The following is a 19,137-nucleotide window of genomic DNA, read 5'->3' on the forward strand; positions in this document are numbered from 1 at the left end:
TATTTTTCATCTTTATGTGGCTATTTTAACCTCTATTTCTTTAATTTTTAATTTTTGGCTTTTTGAGACATGGTTTCTCTGTGTATGTTTTGCTATCCTGAAATTCACTCTGTAGACCAGGTTGTCCTTGAACCCACAGAGATCTGCCTGCCTCTGCCTCCCAAGTGCTGGGATTAAAGTTGTGTGCCACACCTTGAACTCACAGAGGTCTGCCTGCCTCTGTCTCCCAAGTGTTGGGATTAAAGGTGTGTGTCACCAAGCACAACTATTCTCTTTCTTTTTTATTTTAAGAACTTTAACCTTAGCCGGGCGGTGGTAGCGCACGCCTTTAATCCCAGCACTTGGGAGGCAGAGGCAGGAAGATCTCTGTGAGTTCAAGACCAGCCTGGTCTACAAGAGCTAGTTCCAGGACAGGCTCCAAAACCACAGAGAAATCCTGTCTCGAAAAACCAAAAAAAAAAAAAAAAAAAAAAAAAAAAAAAAAAAAAAAAAAAAGAACTATAGCCTGCATATACTTTTAAAACACTGTAAACCATTTAGAGGTTTTCTTCATCTTTGACTCTCTCTTTACTATATATCTCTTGTTTTCTGTCCACATGAGTCTTTAATTTGCTCAGTGATATGGTTAAGGTTAAAACCATGGCTTTGGTGGCTGGATCCAGCTTATTTCTTAGCTTTCTAAGTTTCTAGCCTCATGGTGGAGGTACTGGTTGTAGCCATGTTTATTGCCACAACTCTATGGCGTTTCAAAGTCCCTGTCAACAAGTAAGTTGCAGCAGTCTGCTCACCTACCACACTCAAATGCTCTGTAGCCAGACCTCCTGCCTGAAAGAGTCAGAGTTTGTGTTGGCAGGATGGCCCAGAATGCTGGCGTTTTAAAATGGCATGGCTTTTTTTGTGTGTGTGTGCTAATGCTGAAAACCAAAAAGCATGCGGTCAGCTTTTCATCAACACCATTTAAGTGTTTTGTGGCAGGGCCTCTTAAAAGAACTGCAAGGCTTTACAGCTAAAGCTGAGTCAGGAAGCCTCTCTTAAATGAGATGCATTTGCCTCTAGCAAACAGAGCCCACCTGATAAAATGCTGCTATCAATAAGCTGTGCTTAACTCTATTCATTTTTGTCTAGAATAACTTTCCAAACCCTCTCAGGCTTTATGTGGATGCAGTTGTCCATGTGGGCACCATTTGTTGACTGAGTATTCTGTCCTGCTCAGTTCTCACAAAATAAAGTGTTCAAGGCCAGGGTAGGCTACATGAACCCTAGGGAGAATAAACTAGCAAACATGTCTATGTACAGTCTTCTTTCTAGAATGGGAAATGGAGACTGTGAGATGACTCATCCAGAAGACACTTGCATCAAGTCTATGAGCTAAGATTTATCCAAAATCCCATATAGAAAAAATGGGAATTGACACTCAAAAGTCATATTTTGACCTTCCAGGGAGATTATGACATGTGAGTGTACACACACACTTCAGAAATGTAAAATAAATTAAAATTTTAATTGTGAAATGTAGTATGATCTTTGTGTGGTTCCACCCCTGCCCCCGACTATCAAACTATTCCAGTACTAACCTGCCTGAGTCTGGAGGGTCAATGGAACCTAAAGATTGCTATGGATGTGGCCTCACACAAAATTAGAAATTTCAGTCAACATGAAGGTTGATTTACAGTTTTGTTTTTAATTTGAAGGCAGAGTTGTTGAGGGTGACAAAGTTGCTTTGAATTGTCAAAAGGTTACAGCCCTGATTGAAGACTGTCCTGTCTACAAACTGGCACAGGCCTGGCTGATTCTGCATGTAGCCTCTGGTTCTCAGACTTCAGGAATGGGCAAGAGCCAGATGCTCAAGTTCAGAGTCATAGGAACTGCAGGTAGTGAAGTAGAGAAAGGGGCAGGCAGGGTGCTGGGCAGCGTCTTGGACTTGCAGCTCAAGCAGGGAGTGGCCAGATATTTCCCAATGGGCTGTTGCTGAAGTTTGGCCATTTCTAATCATGTCCTTTTATGAAGTTCAGCAATGAAAAGCCTTGTGGTTAGTATTTGGAAATTCTACTGTCTTCTTTATTCACCGAAAGAAGTATGTGTAGGGTATTAAAGTGTGTGGGCTGTATAGTGTGTGTAGGGTGGGGGGAGTATGAAATGTGTGTAGCATGTGGGGTGTGTAGTATGTGGGATGTGTAGTGCGTGGAGAGTGTCTAGGGTATGTAGGGTGTGTGGAGTGTGTAGGGTATGTGGGGTTTGTACGGTATGAGCAGTGTGTAGTGTGTGTGAAGGGTGTATAGTGTGTGTAGTTTGTGTAGTATATATAGGGTATGTAGGGTGTGTAGTGTGCCCGAGTAGGACCAAGCTTCATTCCTTCCACTTGCATCTCATTCAATCATGAGGGATGGGTGGGGAAGAAACTGAGGGACCCACAGTGGTACAGTCCTAGGGGCTTAGGGTGATAGAGCTGCGGGCAGTTTTGAGCCCAAAATAAGGGAAGACCTGTCTGTCAAAGGAAGTTTGGAAAGTGTAGATGTGTTTTTTAGTGATGGCATCATAGAAGACTATATCTCCATGCTCATAATCTACGTAGATGCCCACTTTCCTATAAGAGAATGGGAGATTCTCCCGAATACTGCAGTTGGTGATTGGCTGACATCCAGAGGACGAGATCTGCAGTGCCCACAAGCAGTTTGGCTCAGAGTTCGGAATCTGGAACCCCTGAGACAACTCAGTGACCACGCCCACTATGCCATCCTGATCTGAGGGTCCCTGAATTTCCACCTCCCATACCCCATGGCCTGAGGAGAGGCCTGGGGAGCCCCTCACACAGTGGAATTTTTCGAATTGTGGAGGTTTTGCCTGCCTATTCAATGTGCCGTCGATGACGTACAAGCTTGCTTTCTTTAGATCCTGAGAAAAGGTGAGGTTTGGGTCAGCTGAGGCCATGTCCAGGGTCGTAGGTACTGTGGGAAGAGAAAAAGAGTAAAGAGGGATAGTTTCAGGGCAAGTCCTCCAGCATCCTGCTTTTGAGCTTCTCATGATGTAGCTAGAGGGAGAAATTCTCCTTCAAATTCCAGTTTCTGTCCTCAGAAAAGACTCCTGCCTGTTTCTTTTGGTTTTCTGAGGAGGGGGTCACATATAACCCAAGCAGGGCTGAAATTTTGTATGTATCTAAGGACAATCTTGAACTTCTCATCTTTCAAACTGCACCTCCCTAGTGCTGGAATTATACATGTGGGATACCATGCCCATGCTCTCCCCCACACTCCATCCCCAGGCCTCAAATTTAGCCCCTGATTTTATGAGCTTCTGTTCTGTGGATGCAGAGGGAAGGTCCCCTAGTCCACGTGGTAGTAGAATCATTTCAGAAAGAAGTCTTGAACCAAGGTCATAACACCCTGTATAATTTAGATCTTCTAACAATGTAGATATGTCTTCCCATTTCTACATTTCCTGGTTCTCATATGGCAAACAATTGGGGCTACTATGAGAGGTCAAGGTTCAGCCTGATTTTCTAAAGATGGGGTCACCACTAGCCTGACTTTCTAAAATGGTGTTCTTGGGTCTGGGAGGTGACTTAGCTGATAAGGCATGTGCCCCCAAGCCTGACACCTGATTTCAGTCCAGAAACCCACATGGTGGGGGACTGACTTCCCCAAGTCATCCTTTGACTTCCACACAAAGGCATGTGTGTGCACATATGAGTGCGTATGACAGAATGGAATCCCTCAAACACAGGAGGGCTGAAGAAGTGGATATTCAGAGACCCTTGATGTGTCCCAACCCCTGTATTATGGCTCAGACCTTGAATGGCAGTTTATCAAAGCTACAGAGTCTTTGTCCTATTCAAAGGCTAGAGCACCAGTGGTCCTGGCTCTGCTAAGGTTTAGAAAGTGGGAACATTTTCGCCCCTCATTTGGTGTTGCATCTCAGCCTTTGTTGCAATGCTAGTTCTCCTCTGCTGTGTGTGGGGTTGGGGAGATGGCGGATATGGAAGTGAGCATTAGAGCAAGTGGTCAGGGTCACTGGGGTAGGTAAGAGGCATGATCCAAGCAGATCTTACCCATTTCTAACCCCCAGACTTGGCTAAGTTGTATAACTGGGGGTAAGGATATAGGGACAATGAACATAGGGGAAGACAATGGTAGCAACTTTTAAGGTCTACTGGGGGCATCAGAGTCAAAGCAATTGGAGAAGAGCAGCACTGTGTGAGAATAACCACCACGGGGGCTTGTCTTCTGTTTTGTTGGAGGTGCTCATTGCCAGGCACAGTTGTGCATATACCTCTAATTCCAGCACTTGGGAAGCTGAGACAGGAGAACTACCATGAATTCAAAGACAGTCTGGGCTACATGAGATTCTTTCTCAAAAGCAAGCAAGCAAAAAAACAAGGGACTGGGGAGGTGCCTTAGCTGTGCAGGCATGAAGACATGAGTCATGATCCCCAGCATCTAAGGACAAAAACTGGTGTGGCCCTGGAACACCTGTAACCCTGGTGCTGAGTAGCAAGGATGACTGGATGGGCATGGGCCTCAATAGAAAGACAGCCCACACTATCTAGTGAGCTTGAGGTTCAGTGAGAGATCTTGTCCATGAAACTAAGGAAGAGTGTCAAAGAAGATGCCTAAATCTAGCCTCCATGAGTACACACTCACACACACAAACACACCACACACATACACACACTACACATACACACACACCACACACACATACACACCACACACACGTGCACACATACACACCACACACACATACACACACCACACACACGTGCACACATACACACCACACACACATGCACACACACACACCTGTGTGTTCACACTCACATGCACCAGCCAGAGAAAGAGAAAAAAGAACTAATAAAAGACAGGCGAGATGGCTTGGCAGGTACAGATATAGATGCTTGCTGCCTACACCCAAAACTCACATAAAAAGCTCACATAAGAAGAGAACGGTCTTCACAAACTAGTCCTCTCATCTTATTGTGCATAAGCATGCACACACAACAATAACCAAGGAAAGAAAATTTTTAAAAACAAAACCCAAAGAAGGTGGGGGAGTGAGAATGAAGGAGCAACATGCAGGGGTGCACAACACACAACTCTGAGGCTGTCAGTGTGCACAGAGCCCAGCTCACAGCCAACTCCTCCTCTAGGAACATAGGGAAAGGGGCCCAGTTTTGCTCCAGAGCAGAGCTCAAGAGGGTGCTACCTCAGAAAGGAGTCCTCAAAGTGGAAGGGGATGGAATAGGGCTGAGCATTAGGTCCTGCTGAGCTGCAGAGGCAGTAGGAGGGGCATAGACCAAGCAGCAGGGTGCACCTGCACACTAGGGGTTTCCTGTTGGGGGCTAGGCTTCTGCTGTATCAGATCTGTGAAGGAACAGAACACTTTGACCTGTACACCTAGAGGACCCTTGCTTCTCTAAAGGAAGACCCGTGTGCCTAGGAGGAATCCTACCTGAGGTGGGCAAATCTGAGTTATTCTTCTGTAACAGGTACCCTAAGATTTGAGAGAGAAAACAAATTTACGTTAATAACAAGTGGTTATAAATTAAAAGTCATATTGGGGATGAGCAGCTGATCCTGGCTTTTATCCTAACTACCCTCAAAGCTGGACCAATCAGATGACATCATTACAGGCATTGTCCCAGTGGGTCTCAACTCCTTGGCATTGCTGGGCTAACTAGACCTGTTAGGTCAGCTCCAGCTACAGACTGAACTGCCTCCAACTGAGCCTTGTGAAATGAAGAAATAAATGTATAAATTGCCATTCATTTTTAAAAGTTTTTTAATTAGTGGGGATGTCACTATGATTATCTAAATGTAAGATAATAAAACAATTCTATAAGCTTGTTCTACATTGGTGTTCACACACACATTGGACCTTCCACCCTCAATCTCCCATTGAAGAGAGATTTTGTATTCTTCACTTTCCCCAAACAGCAGGTTATGCACACACTTACAGTTCTCCATGTCCTTTTCATCCAGGCTGTTCAGGAATGTGCTTTTATCTTCCTTCCCTTCAGTGTTCAGGTTGTCTGTGAGGAGAGAGTGAGGGAGATGGAGAATCCACAGAGGTTAAGCAAGCAACATGGAACACACAGTAAGGCATTAATTGCTGATGTGGGAAGAGGTGGTACTGGGATTTCTCTCATAGTCTCAGCGGACCAAGAAGGCAGCCAACAGGGAGAGCTGCCCTAGGGTCTCCCAGAACTGGCTCTCCAGTACAGCTCAGTCCAGAACAGAAGTATTGGAGCCACAAGCATAAGCCACTGAATTTGGGCTTTTCTGGATGCTATTTTGAAACTCTAAAGGACCAGGGCATGCTGACACTCAGGAAGCTGACACAGCAGGATGACAACTTTTAGTCCACAGGACATAGTGAGTTCCAGTGTTGCAAAAGGAAAGGAAAAGGGAGCTGGAAAGAGGCCTCAGTGGTTAACAGCACCAGGGAATCTAGTCAGATCTCAGCATCCGCTGAAGCTCCAGTCCCAGGGCATCTGGCACCCTCTCTGACCTCCATAGACACCAGGCATAGACACAATACATGCACACAACACCCATACACATAAAGTAAATAAAACATTTTAAAAGGAAATGAATACAATGAATTTAAATAATATGTTTTCTTTAGCTCAGAATGTTAAAATATACTGCCATTTCAGCATGTCCAATAAAGGTTGACAGCTACCTGGGCACAGTGCTTATGCTGGAGACCCAACTACTCAGTCACTGTGGTCTTCCATAAGAGACTACCCTGGACAATATTTCTGTTTGCTTTTGTTTTCATTGCTATATTTTATGCTCTATTTCAATATTAAGTCTTTCAGAGTCAATGTGTATTCTTTACTTACACTATGTGTGAATGCTGTGTTTTGGTGCCCAGGAGTGGGTACATGTGATAAGTGACAACCAAATTGGGAACATACTTCTAGTCCCATGTTCACCATCTAGTAAACATGGACAATTTTTGAGGTCAGAGGTGTTTTGACTCTGGGGATGTAGCTCAGATTGCAGAGTGCTTGTCAAGCAAGCATGAAGTCCCGCAATCTATCCTGAGCACTAAACCTGATACAACACAGCATGAGGAATTTCTGTATAATGGTTCTTTGACTCATTCACCTGGGTTCAGAAAGGCTTTGGGGCTATACCAGAGACATCAGATGGTATCTGGGGTGATGGAAAGAATCCTGAGGCAGGTAAGCACAGGGAGTGTCAGTCACATCTTACCTGTTAATTTCTTAAGGCTTTCTATGATGGACTCGTGTCTTGCTTTCGCTTCATTGATTTTTTTCTTCAGGTTCGTAGGAACTGGTATTGGGTTGGAAAACTCAAATTCTCTACTCCTGTGAAGATATGTTGATCTGAGTGGTAAGTTTGGGGATAGAGTGTGGGCAGAAAGGATCTGGGAGCTGGTTCCTGGGATGGAGGAAGAGTGATAAATACAGTCTAGAGCCAGGGAGCTGTTTGTCAGGGTGTGTTGACAGAGGTTTCTGTCCCTCCTGGTTCTGTAGCCTTTCAGTCCCAAAGAAACACACAAAGGTCTGCATTAAATCTTTAACGGGTTGGCCTATTAGCTCAGGCTTCTTATTAACTCTTATAAATTACATTAACCAATAATTCTTGTCTGTATTAGTCACATTGCTTGGTACCTTTTTTCATCGAGGCATTCTCATCTTGCTTCCTCTATGTCTGAGTGACGACTACAGAGTGCACGTTTCCTCTTCCCAGAATTCTCCTGTTCTGGTTTCCCTGCCTCTACTTCCTGCCTGGTCACCCTGCCTATATTTCCTGTCTGGCTACTGGCTAATTAGCATTTTATTAAACTAGTACAACTGACAAAACTTTTCAGGCTATAAGACTGATGTGATTGTCCCACATCAGTGGAGCCAGGACGGGAATGCAGGGCTATGAGATCAGACACAAGAAAATATGGAAAGGAAGATGGGAGATGGACCAGAGAAGGGAGAAGGGACAGGGAGTAGGGAGGTAGAGTAGGAAATCCAGGGTTCACCCCCATTGACCAAGAGGAATATGGGAGGGGAGTGCAGCTGCTCTAAAGCTGGGTGTTGGTGAAAAGAGCTGTGCCCAGCAGACCATATGATACTGTGGCCAGCTTGGTCTTCCCCACCTGCAGCCTAAAGAGTTTATAGCCGAGTTATTGGAGGATGTGAACATATTCAGATATATGTTGAATGTTGTATGTATGAGTGAACCAGAAAGCACAGTGCACTTGGGATGCCCATCATACCTGCCCAAGGTGTTTTTGATGTCCTGAAAGAGAAAGAGAGAACAATGTCAGAGCTTGCCTGAGTCATAGGCACCAAGAAGGGGTTCAGACTCAGCTGGAGACAGAGTGAAAACACCCCAGTTTTCCACCCTTTCTTTCCTCTCTCTCTCTTTCTGTCTCTCTGTCTGTCTGTCTGTCTGGGATAGTGTTTAAACCTCAGGAGACACAGAGTGAGGAGAGAAGAAAGAGTGACATTTGGGAGACGGGTGTTGCCTCTGATACAGAACCAGGGAGCTCAACTTGGCAGTGTTAGGACAAAGGTGGAGTGGCTGTCCATGGTTCTTTAAAGAAAAAACAAAAACAAAACAGAAACCAGGTGTGTTAGTCCTGGCACTTGGGTGTCCTATTATTCTTCCCTCTTGGTTTTGTTTGTTTTTATCTGAGACAGTTTAATGTATCTCAGGCTGGGCTCGAATTCTCTGTGTAGCCAAGAACAGTCCTGAACTACCGAATCTTCTGTGTCTGACTCCTGAGCGCTGAGAGGACAGGAATGCACTAACACCTCAGTCCTCTTCACCAATTAATTTTTACTATTTTAAATCTAAATTTAAAAATTGAAGCATTATAAGTACAATTTTTTTGATTTACTAGGATTAACTACATTTTACCTAAGCAATTGATGATTTAACATCTAAACTGAGATGTGCAAAATAAACAAGAGTTTAAAGACTCAGAACTAAAAAAAAAAAAAAAAAAAAAAAAACCAGCTCTTACAAATATGGAATAGGTCACAAATCTGTCTAAAGAGGCTGAAATAATTACATTTGGAATATTGGATTAAATAAATTGTTAAAGTGTTTTACTAAAATTACTTTTATCTAATTTTTTTCCTGCTTGGCCTGGAATTCCATTTGTGAGCCAGGTAGACTTTGAACTCACCTCTCCCACCCAAGTGCTAGGATTAAAGGTATACCACTATGCCTGATTCTTTTTTTACTTTTTAATATAGTTACTAGAAATATATCTTGAAATATAGCTCTTTTATTGGGTTTTATTTTTAAGATTTATTAATTTTTAAGAATAACGTGAAAAGATTTTATTATTTTAAGTTTTTATTTATAAATATTTTTTTTATGTATGAGTGCTATGGATATGCCCACATGACAGAGGAGGGCATCAGATCCCATTATAGATGGTTGTGACCTGCCATATGGTTGCTGGGAATTGAACTCAGGACCTGTGAAAGAGCAGACAGTGCTCTTAACCAATGAGCCATCTCTCCAGCCCTATTTTCATTATTTTTAATTTGTGTATATATGTGTGTCCGTGTGTGGGCATGTAAATGAGAATGCAGGAACCCTACAAGGCCAGAGTGATCAGATCTGGATCTGCAGTTACAGAAGGAGGTCAGAGGAAAATGTGTAAGAACTGGCCCTGTTCTTCCACCATGTGGGACTTGGGATTGGTGGCAAGCGCCTTTGCATGAGTCTGAGAGATGCTTTTAAGTAACATATGTGACCTACATCACAATTCTAAACTGTGAGCTGGATGTAGTGGCACATGAAAGGAGATGGAAAGATTAGTATTTCAGTGTTACCCTTGATCACATGACCTTTGTCCTAAAACTGCCAGGCTGCCTGGGCTGCCTGAGATCCTGCCTCAAAGAACAAGATCAAAAAGCCCTAGATTTTTTTTGTGGCTCTCTTTCTTTTTCTTTTCCTCCCTTCTTTCCTTTCGTGTGTGTGTGTGTGTGTGTGTGTGTGTGTGTGTGTGTGTGTGTGTGTCCAGGCTGGCCTTGAACTCTAGTGTTCTGGAGAAGACTCCTTACTCTGGAGTGCTAGAATTATAGAGGTGAGAAACCATGCCCAGATGTTTGAGATAGTGTCTTGATCTTTGTTCATGTTACCCTTGGACTAGTAACAATCCTCCTGCTTCAGTGTCCTGAGTTATGAGAGGAGCTTTAATTAGGTCAGTGGTTCTCAACCTTCCTAATGCTGCAGACCTTTAATACACCTCCTCATGTTGTGGTGACCTCCAACCATAAAATTATTCCCGTTACTACATCATAATTGTAATTTGCTACTATCATGAATTGGAATGTAAGTGTCTGATATTTTCTGATGGTCTTAGGTGGCCTCTCTGAAGGGGTGGGCAGATCCCCCAGAGGGATCAAGACCCACAGGTTGAGAACTGCTGGTTAGGCGAGGCAGGGCAGCAGTTGGTGGATTAGTTCAGGAAGGCAATAAAAAGTAATAAAGAAACCACACCTCATACATGAGGGTTATTAGGAGAAAGGGCGTGGTGAGTACTGTGCCTTGCTATGGAACAGCATTAGAGAGGAACAGTACATTAAGTCAGAGACAATACAAATGGAGCCTTGTGGGGAGCAACAGGCTTTAAAACCTGATAGGAGCCTCAGGCAAATCCCCAGAGAAAGGAGAGTATCTGACTTTTATGTTATTTCAGGGAGTGATAGAAGTTTCGCAAAAATTTCATTTCAGGGGATAAAGGACATGGAGGAATCTGATATTAGGAGTTGTTAGGACACAGTATAATACAGATTCTTAAGTATCTTTCAGAAAAAGAGAGAGAGAGAGAGAGAGAGAGAGAGAAGAAAGAGTCTTTTGCCAATTGACTAACCTCCAGTAGCTCCATCGATGGCGCTTGTAGCCTATTTTTCAGGGACCTTATGAGGTCTCTGAGGGTGGTCAGCTGTCCCTCTGTGACAGTGACATACTCTTCTATCTGCTTGACTCCCTGCTGCTCCAGCCAGCTCAGCCTGGACAGGAGGAATCTCTCTTCCTCTTCCAGTCTCTGGCGCACATGTTTAAATTCCTCAAGGATCTTTAGTCTCTCTAGATGTACCTGGGCCTGGGGATAAGGGAAGGGATGCAGAGATGAAGAAGGAATGAGAGAGGATTCTCCAAGCTTCCTTTAAGCCCATCATTCACTTTTAAATCAATCAACCAACCAATCAATCAATTAACTAATTGCAGGCAAAGTCTCCCTATATAGTTCTGGATAGTCAGGAATTCATTCAGAGCAAGAGGTTAGTCTTGTATTCATAGAGATCAACCTGGGTCTGCCTCCTAAGTGATGGAATTAAGGGTATGCACCATCTGGAACCATTCACTCTTTAGGAGTATGTAAAGAGTATTCTGAGACCAGTATAGAACAGCTTGCTACTTATTAAGGATTTCTGCCTCATCCCCACAACCGCTTCCCATTTCCCTCCCCCTCCCCCGATCAATTCCCCCTCCCTCATCTGCTCAAAGAGCAATCAGGGTTCCCTGACCTGTCGGAAGCCCAAGGACTGCCCACCTCTATCCAGGTCTCCTAAGGTGAGCATCCAAACTGCCTAGGCTCCCACAAAGCCAGTACGTGCAGTAGGATCAAAAACCCACTGCAATTGTTCTTGAATTCTCAGTATTCCTCATTGTCCGCTATGTTCAGCTAGTCCGGATTTATCCCATGTTTTTTCAGACCTAGGCCAGCTGGCCTTGGTGAGATCCCAATAGAACATCCCCAAAAGATAGGAGAAAAAAAAAAAAAAAAGAAATGATGCCGTACTTATTTGTTACATAAAATAATTACCAGTATAGCAAAAGAGCCTGAAAAACTTATGTGCCCTACCAAATTAAAGGGCTCATCATGAAACTCGAGTTGTCAGAGCCATACAGTGTTAGAACAGAGTCCCATGTTTCAATAAATAGTCACAAGAGAAACAATAAAAAAAAAAAAAGAACAGCTTGTTACTGTGTACCTGTGGGAAAGGGGAAGGGGAAAGGAGATCAAAGCACTTTCTGTGTTCAATGATTTAGGCTCATTGACTTTTTTTAAACCTTCAAGGACATCAGCCAGATGCACAACTAAGAAATCTTAGCACTGGGAGTGCAGACAGGAGATGCAGGAAGCCAAGGCCAGTCTCCATTCAAGGCCAGCCTGGACTACTTGGGCCATGCTCTCAACAAACAAACAACATCACCATAGAAAACCCAGGATAAGGCTGTAGTTCAGGTGAGAGAGTGTTTGCTTAGCATGTGTGTGGTCCTGGATTCCATTCTCACCATTTCGTAGCCTTGGAATGCTGTTATGGCCCTGTAATTCCAGTACTGGGGGAAAGACAAAGGGGTCAGATGATGAAGGCGATCCTTTTCCTGTATAACAATTTCTAGTTTGTGCTACATATGATACCGTGTCTAGGAGCTGGAGATATGGCTCAGTAAGGGACTTTGTTGCTCTTGCAAAGGACTCAGATTCAAATCCCAGAACATACATGGTAGCTCACAACCATCCAACCATCCTAACTCCAGTTCCAGGGATCCAGTGTCCTCTTCTGATCTCCATGGGTACCAGACATACACCTGGTATACATACATACATGGAGGCAAAGCATTCATTCACATAAAATTAAATCTAAAAATAAGTAAATAAAATATTCTTAAAAGTCAGTGGGGAAGAACATACACAAATGAAGAAAGAGAGAAGGAAAGAGAGAAGAGAGAGAGAGAGAGAGAGAGAGAGAGAGAGAGAGAGAGAGAGAACTCTCCTCAGTTTAGCTGCCTTCATACTGAATTTCCCATGAATGGACCTGGAATGATGATGCAGGGGTTAAGAATGCTTACTGATCTTCCAGAGGACCTGAATTCAGTTCCCAGCACCTATGAAGAGCAGCTCACAAATATTTGTATTTCCAGTTCTTCTGGATTCTGCTAGGATATACACACACATGACTTTTGTTCACACAGACATATACACATAGATAAAAGTAATGCAGAAACCTTTTAAAAAAGTAAACAATACCAAAATCAGGTGGAGACATTTGGTGGCGTCATAGTCTCTTGTCTTTTCTTACTGTGTGATCAGTCTCTAGTAAAAAGGGGCATGTGTGAGCCAGTGTGTGTGTTTCTGTGTATAGTGTGTCTGTGTGTGCGCGCGTGGTCCTTACAAATCTGCTGTGGGTGGAGGAGCAGAAGCCCTCCTGATTCACTGGTGCAGCACCCAGGCAGGTAGGTCAGTACAGCTCAGGAGCAAGGCTCAGGCACCACACTCTCTGCTCTGCCCATGCCATCTTGTCAGCAGGACTTTGTTCCAGCCTGGTGTATAAGGAGTGCTCAACATTTTCTCAACAGAGATGCTCAACTTCCTCAAAAGTGTTTGGAGTGAATATTTCTTACCCTGAACACCTGGATTGCTCCTTCACCTTCTTTTTTCTTTTTAATTATTTCCTCGTCCTTTTGCCCCAAGATCTGGAGCTGTGTCTCAATCTGCACCTGTGGGGAGAGGATGCTTCAGTCAGGTTCTGCCTCTAGGGAGGCAGGGAAGATATCCCAGGGTACTGATGTCATTATTAGCAGCCCCCCATTTCTTTCTAAAGGATCAACCCAATTTTCTCCTTGTATTATGTGATCCTGAGGGTCAAAGTCAAGTCCTCAGACTTGGTGACAAGTGCCTTTAGTCTCTGAATTATCTCCCCTGCCCCCAAAGTACTATTCTGATTATTATTCTTACCTTGATTACAGATTGGTATTTCCCAGAACCTGGGTCTTTGAGCTCACTGGGCCCAGCTGCAAACTGCCAATTCAAGTGTTAAGACTGCAGCAGTCGGTGCCAACCAGATGGAAAAGGCAGCAGCTCCCAGGTCCCCAGGGAGTTCTACTCTGCTGAGCTGGGGACAGAGAAGGAGGCAGGTGCCTACCTTGTAGTTCTGGGCAGCCTCATGTATCGAGGTAACTTCGTGGGTTTTGTAGTCCTTGGAGTCATGACACTCCCTGCAGAGGAACTTGTTATCGTTCTCACAGAAATAATGGAACTTTTCCTTGTGCTTCTGACATCTTGGCTCTTTTTCTTCTGGTTGGAACTCAGCAAGATCCATAGCCTGGATTTTCTCTGCAATATTTCCCAACAGCATATTGGGCCTGAATGCATTCTTATCCACAGGGAGTTTGCAGAGCGGACATTGGGGATTTTCTGTAGCTGTAGTTTTCTGATTGATGCATTGCCGACAGAAGTTGTGCCCACAATCAGTGATGACAGGATCCCGTAGAATTTCCTTGCAGATGGGGCAGGACACATCCTCCAGTAGTTCGCTGACATTCTTTAGGCTTGCCATGATGGAGGAGCAAGGCTAACTTGATATGTGAAAGCCCAGAAGTCCGAGGCAGGTGCCAGTTCTGTGAAGAGAAAATGAGACAGGAAGCAGAGGCTAAAGAGCCTCTCAATTGGAAGACTAGAGAAGGACAAATGAAGAGGGGGTAGAGTAAATGAACAACAGAGAAGAGGAAAACTTAAGGGGGAATATTGTAAAGAGAAGAAAACAGATGGTCAATCCTACCTCACCATCTCTCAAGAACAAACAGACACTGTGAGTTCCTCCTTCCTATAACACAGAGCAAGGATCCCTGGACCTTGAACTAATTATCTTTACAAAGCAGTTGTTTGAGAACAGAAGATTCAAGTATCAAAGTTCGCTCTACCACAGGTAGAGAGTGGAGAGGCTAAGTGTCATTTCAGGGAGGTGTGCTAACCCCCTAGATCTCTTACTTCCCCCACCTGTCCTCTGTTGTTTTTTTTCTCCCTGTCTCTGAGTCACCCTCTGTTCTGTTAGGACTAACAGTTTCTTCCTCTCTGTCTGTACTTCTTAGATCCCCAGCTTGCCTGACCTATTTCCTTTATCTCCACTAGGAAAGTATCCACTAGTTGCTCAATACTTTACTTCTTAACCCTTCTTCTTTCTCTTTTGTCCCCAGGATCACACTGCTTCTTTCTTCCTCTCCCCCAATTCCCTGGCTCCCTTTTCGCCCACCCCTATCCCCACACCTCTCCTCTCTTCTGTCATTGAAAACCATATTGCTCATTTTTCAATCAACTAAAGAGACCTAGGTTTATTTATCTTAATTTCATGTGCATAGTGTTTTGCCTGCATGTATATATACACAGTGTGCATGCCTAGTACCTACAGAAGTAAAGGAGAAGATTGTCTCTCCCATGGAAACTGGAGTTAGAGCAGTAGTGAAGAGACTATGTGGGTGCAGGAACCATAGCTTTCCTGGAACTTGCTCTGTAAACCAGGCTGGCCTTGAACTCAAATTCACCTGCCTCTGCCTCCTGAGTGCTGGGATTAAAGGCATGAGCCACTACCACCTATAGCACAAATAACAAAAGCCCAGAGACAGAAATTGGGGTTTAACCTGAAAAGTAGAAAAGCAAAGCAACCAAGCCATTAGAGAAGTATAACCTCTACCAATGCTGAGTGACCACAAACTAAACTGACTAAGTGTCTCTCTCTTCTCATTTTATATTCCCTCTAGTACTGGGATTAAAGGTGTGAGACACCTACACCTGGATTTGTTTCTGCATTGTCCTGTGTAGCCCAGGGTGGCTTTGAACTCACAGAAATCCATCTGCCTCTGTCTCACAAATCCTGGGGTTAAAGGTGTGTGTCACCATGTCCTGACCATTAGTGGCTTTAGCTTTGCCTCTGGTCTTCAGGCAAGATTTATTTATTAAAATACAAATAATATACCACTACAACCACCCAGCTATTTATATTTATAATAGTTACGTATTTTTATTTATAAGAGTATTTTGCCCACAAGTATGTATTGCACCATATGCATGTCTGGATCCTGTGGATGTCAGAAGTGGGGTAGGATAGCCTGGAACTACAATTACAAAGGGTTATGAATCACCATGAAGGTTCTGGGATCCAAGCCTGGATCTTCGGCAACAAGTATTCTTCACCCTTGAGGAATCTGTTCAGCCCTTTATTTATGTTTTATAACACAGTCCAGGTGGTGGGGAAAAAACACAGAGTCCAGTTAGTACCAACCATCTGCAAATGATGTGGGACCATCCTCTGTAGCGGGGGCAACTACAGTTCCACAACCCCAAAGACAATGACTGTCCTTCCCCAGCACACATCAGCTGCCAATGGCTCCTCAGAGTGAGGTGGGGAATTAGGAACCCTCTCCCCTCCAGCTGGAATTGTGGCTGACCTGATCTTGTACAGGCAACCACATCTGACAGGTTCATGAGTGTAAGGTCGTTGCCGGATCACACAAGGGTGTGGCTGATCTTGTGGTTATAGCCCCAACAACCATTCATTCTGATTTCCTGGGGACAGTCCTAGGTTTACTTCTGTCCTGATATATAAATCAACAGCATTTCCGTTCATTCTCAAAAGTATCCACTCGTGAGACAGCGGTCACCTTGATTGTAGCACTGTCAGAATAACACCCTTTCTGTGTGTTTCAATTTAACGTTGAATTAAAGTAAATGTCTGTGTAAGGATATATAGCTTGAATTCACACTCAGCTGTCAGATCTAGAGGTAAATTTATTTTTAAATTAAATTATAACTTTAATTTAAAATTTTTATCTTTACGTATTAATACTTCTTTTAGTGTATAGATAAGTCTTTTGCTTGCAAGTCTCTGAACCACATGCAATATTCCTGAAAGACAGAAGAGGGCATCAGATCTCCTGGGATTGGAGTTACATATGGTTGTGAACTGAACATTGGGTACTGGGAATCTAATCTGGTTTCTCTGGAAGAGCAGTAAATGCTCTAAACCATTGATCCATCTCTCTAGCTCCCAGAATTTAATTTTCAGGCAAGTTTTGTTAAGAAATAACGAGTGCAGGAGAAGACAGACGCAAGGAGAAACCATGGGCCTGCCCAGCACTGTTACAGTGAGAAATACAGGGTGGGCTACGAGAGTGGTGAGACAGAATGATCACGTCCTGTGGAGAGAGAGAGAGGCAGATCTGATGAGGTGAAGGAGACAGAATGGTCACGTCCTGTGGAGAGAGGCAGATCTGAGGAGGTGAGGGAGACAGAATGGTCACGTCCTGTGGAGAGAGGCGGATCTGACGAGGTGAGGGAGACAGAATGGTCACGTCCTGTGGAGAGAGGCGGATCTGATGAGGTGAAGGCAGTGAGGAGCGGCCTAGGTAGGTGGCTTGCTTGCCACCTTGGGCTTTGGTGATTTCTGGGTATGGGCTGCTGCCAGACCCATGTCTGCTGCAGCTGTGGTCTGCGTTAATGTCCATGGCTTCTGTTACCACCAAAGGTCGAGTGGATTGGGATGCACTACAACACTACAACACTACAACACTACAACACTAGAGAGAACTGGTCCTGTTCCTCACGAGCAACAGCACTAGGGAGAGTGGATACTACACTTCACCTGGGCAGCACAATAGAGCTGACCCTGTTCTCAGGGGCATGGGCAAGCTGGCCCTGCCCCTTCTCCAGCTGTAATACTCAAGAGAGCAGGCCCCGTGCCTGCTCAGTGCCAGGAGGGAGAGCCGGCCCCACCTCTCACCAGCTGCAGCACTCACGAGACTGGCCTTGCCTGAGCAACACAACAGAGCTGGCCCTGGTGGCTGAGGTATGGGTGAGCCGGCCCCAAGGGTGTGAAAGCAGGAGAACCAGCACCACCGTTTCCCCTTGCTGCATCATGAACTAGCCAGAGCAATGCTGGAAGGTTCACCCCTACAGTAAGAGACAGGGAGAACGGGCAGGCTGGCCCACCCTGCAATCACCCAGGCCCAGAATCAGGGCTCTGAACTGGCCCACCCTAACATCTACCCCATCTATAATCTGCTGGCTAGATAAAGCTGCAGGATCTTCACAACACAGGGCAACAGCAGGATATTCAAGAGGAGTCCCAATGAGGGCCCAGCATCGACAGTGTAGCAGAAACCAGAGGCCTCGAACCAGACCAGTGACTCTTTGCAATGAACATTTGCAAGTAAAGATGTATGGGCTAAAGGTTAAACTGTGGGACTCGCTGAGCCACACTACAGTTCCCACAACGAGATTTTCCCTTTTCTGTCTTTTACTTTCTTATTAAATTGTATTTCATTTTATTTTAGTGGGGGAGGTTACAAAGGGTGGATACATAAGGATAAGTAAGGATGGGGAGATGAATGGGATTGAGATACATGGTGTGAAAACCACAAAAAATAAATAATGTTAAAAAATAGAAGAAATAAAGGAAAAAAGAAAGAACAAAAGGAAGAAAGGAAGGAAGGAAGGAAGGAAGGAAGGAAGGAAAGAAGGAAGGAAGAAAGGAAGGGAGAGAGAGTTGCAATGCCCTAATGATGGTAACTATCCCCACCACTGCCTATTTCATCCTGGTTCCCCAGACCCAGAATATATGTTCTGATTTACAGATTTCTTCTGTATGTACCATTTCATTTAAGTCTCTCCTCTAAACCAGAAATCCTGTTGTCCAGGAAACTGAACATGTTTCAGAATCACCTAGAGTGTGAAAGATTCACCAAGACACCAAGGTAGACATGCCTGTCATCCCAGCCCTTGGGAAGCAGAGGCGCGAAGATGAGGAGGTTGTCCTGGACTGCACATGTCCCTGTCTCAGAAAATAAAAAGTGGGCTGGGAAACGGTTCAGTGCTAATGAGTACATACTGTCCTCGCAGAGGACTCTATCTCTCCAGCCCCTGTTTAGAGTTATCATACATAGGATTTCAGGGCACTTGCCAGCTCCTTTTGTTTCTTCTACCTCATACATTGCGGTTTTAAGGAAGTATATACTACCATAGCCTTTGCTCTTATAGACATAGGTGTGTCCAATAAACGAGACTCATACCTACACACATTCCAGGAACTACAGCCCAGATGTCCACACTTTTCTGGTGTGCTTTCCAGAAGTCCCCTAAGATTGCAAATAAAGATGGTTAACTTGGTGAATGTCTAATTGTCCCAATACATTTTGGGCTAATTGTGTTTTTGTTTGTTGGTTTAATATTTATTTATTGTGTATACAGTGTTCTGCCTGCATATATGCCTGCAGACCAGAAGAGGGCACCAGATCTCAACATAGATGGTTGTGAGTCACCATGTGGTTTCTGGGAATTGAACTCAGGATCTCGAGCCCTGACATTTTATACTGA

General features: G+C 44.3%; 1 protein-coding gene across 2 annotated transcripts; it reads right to left on the minus strand.

The window, feature by feature from the left end:
* Window positions 1-1,661: 1,661 nt before the first annotated feature.
* On the minus strand, window positions 1,662-14,700 carry LOC121435584 (E3 ubiquitin-protein ligase TRIM31-like). 2 transcript variants are annotated; one of them, XM_041635037.1, is made up of 9 exons: window positions 14,552-14,700; window positions 13,916-14,390; window positions 13,395-13,490; window positions 10,858-11,088; window positions 8,239-8,261; window positions 7,218-7,333; window positions 5,951-6,025; window positions 5,446-5,487; window positions 1,662-2,945 (listed from the first exon to the last, which is right to left on the minus strand). In XM_041635037.1, exons 2-9 carry the CDS (start codon window positions 14,327-14,329, stop codon window positions 2,425-2,427), a joined length of 1,518 nt encoding a protein of 505 aa, XP_041490971.1. In that variant the 5' UTR covers window positions 14,330-14,390; window positions 14,552-14,700; the 3' UTR covers window positions 1,662-2,424. The 2 variants fall into 2 exon arrangements, with proteins under 2 accessions (XP_041490971.1, XP_041490972.1); XM_041635038.1 differs by lacking the exon at window positions 14,552-14,700 and having other exon boundaries at window positions 13,916-14,545.
* Window positions 14,701-19,137: the final 4,437 nt, after the last annotated feature.

Source organism: Microtus oregoni, unplaced genomic scaffold (genome assembly GCF_018167655.1).
Source record: "Microtus oregoni isolate MIOR12 unplaced genomic scaffold, Mior012 000046F_ref0000063, whole genome shotgun sequence".
NCBI classification, from domain to species: Eukaryota; Metazoa; Chordata; class Mammalia; order Rodentia; family Cricetidae; genus Microtus; species Microtus oregoni.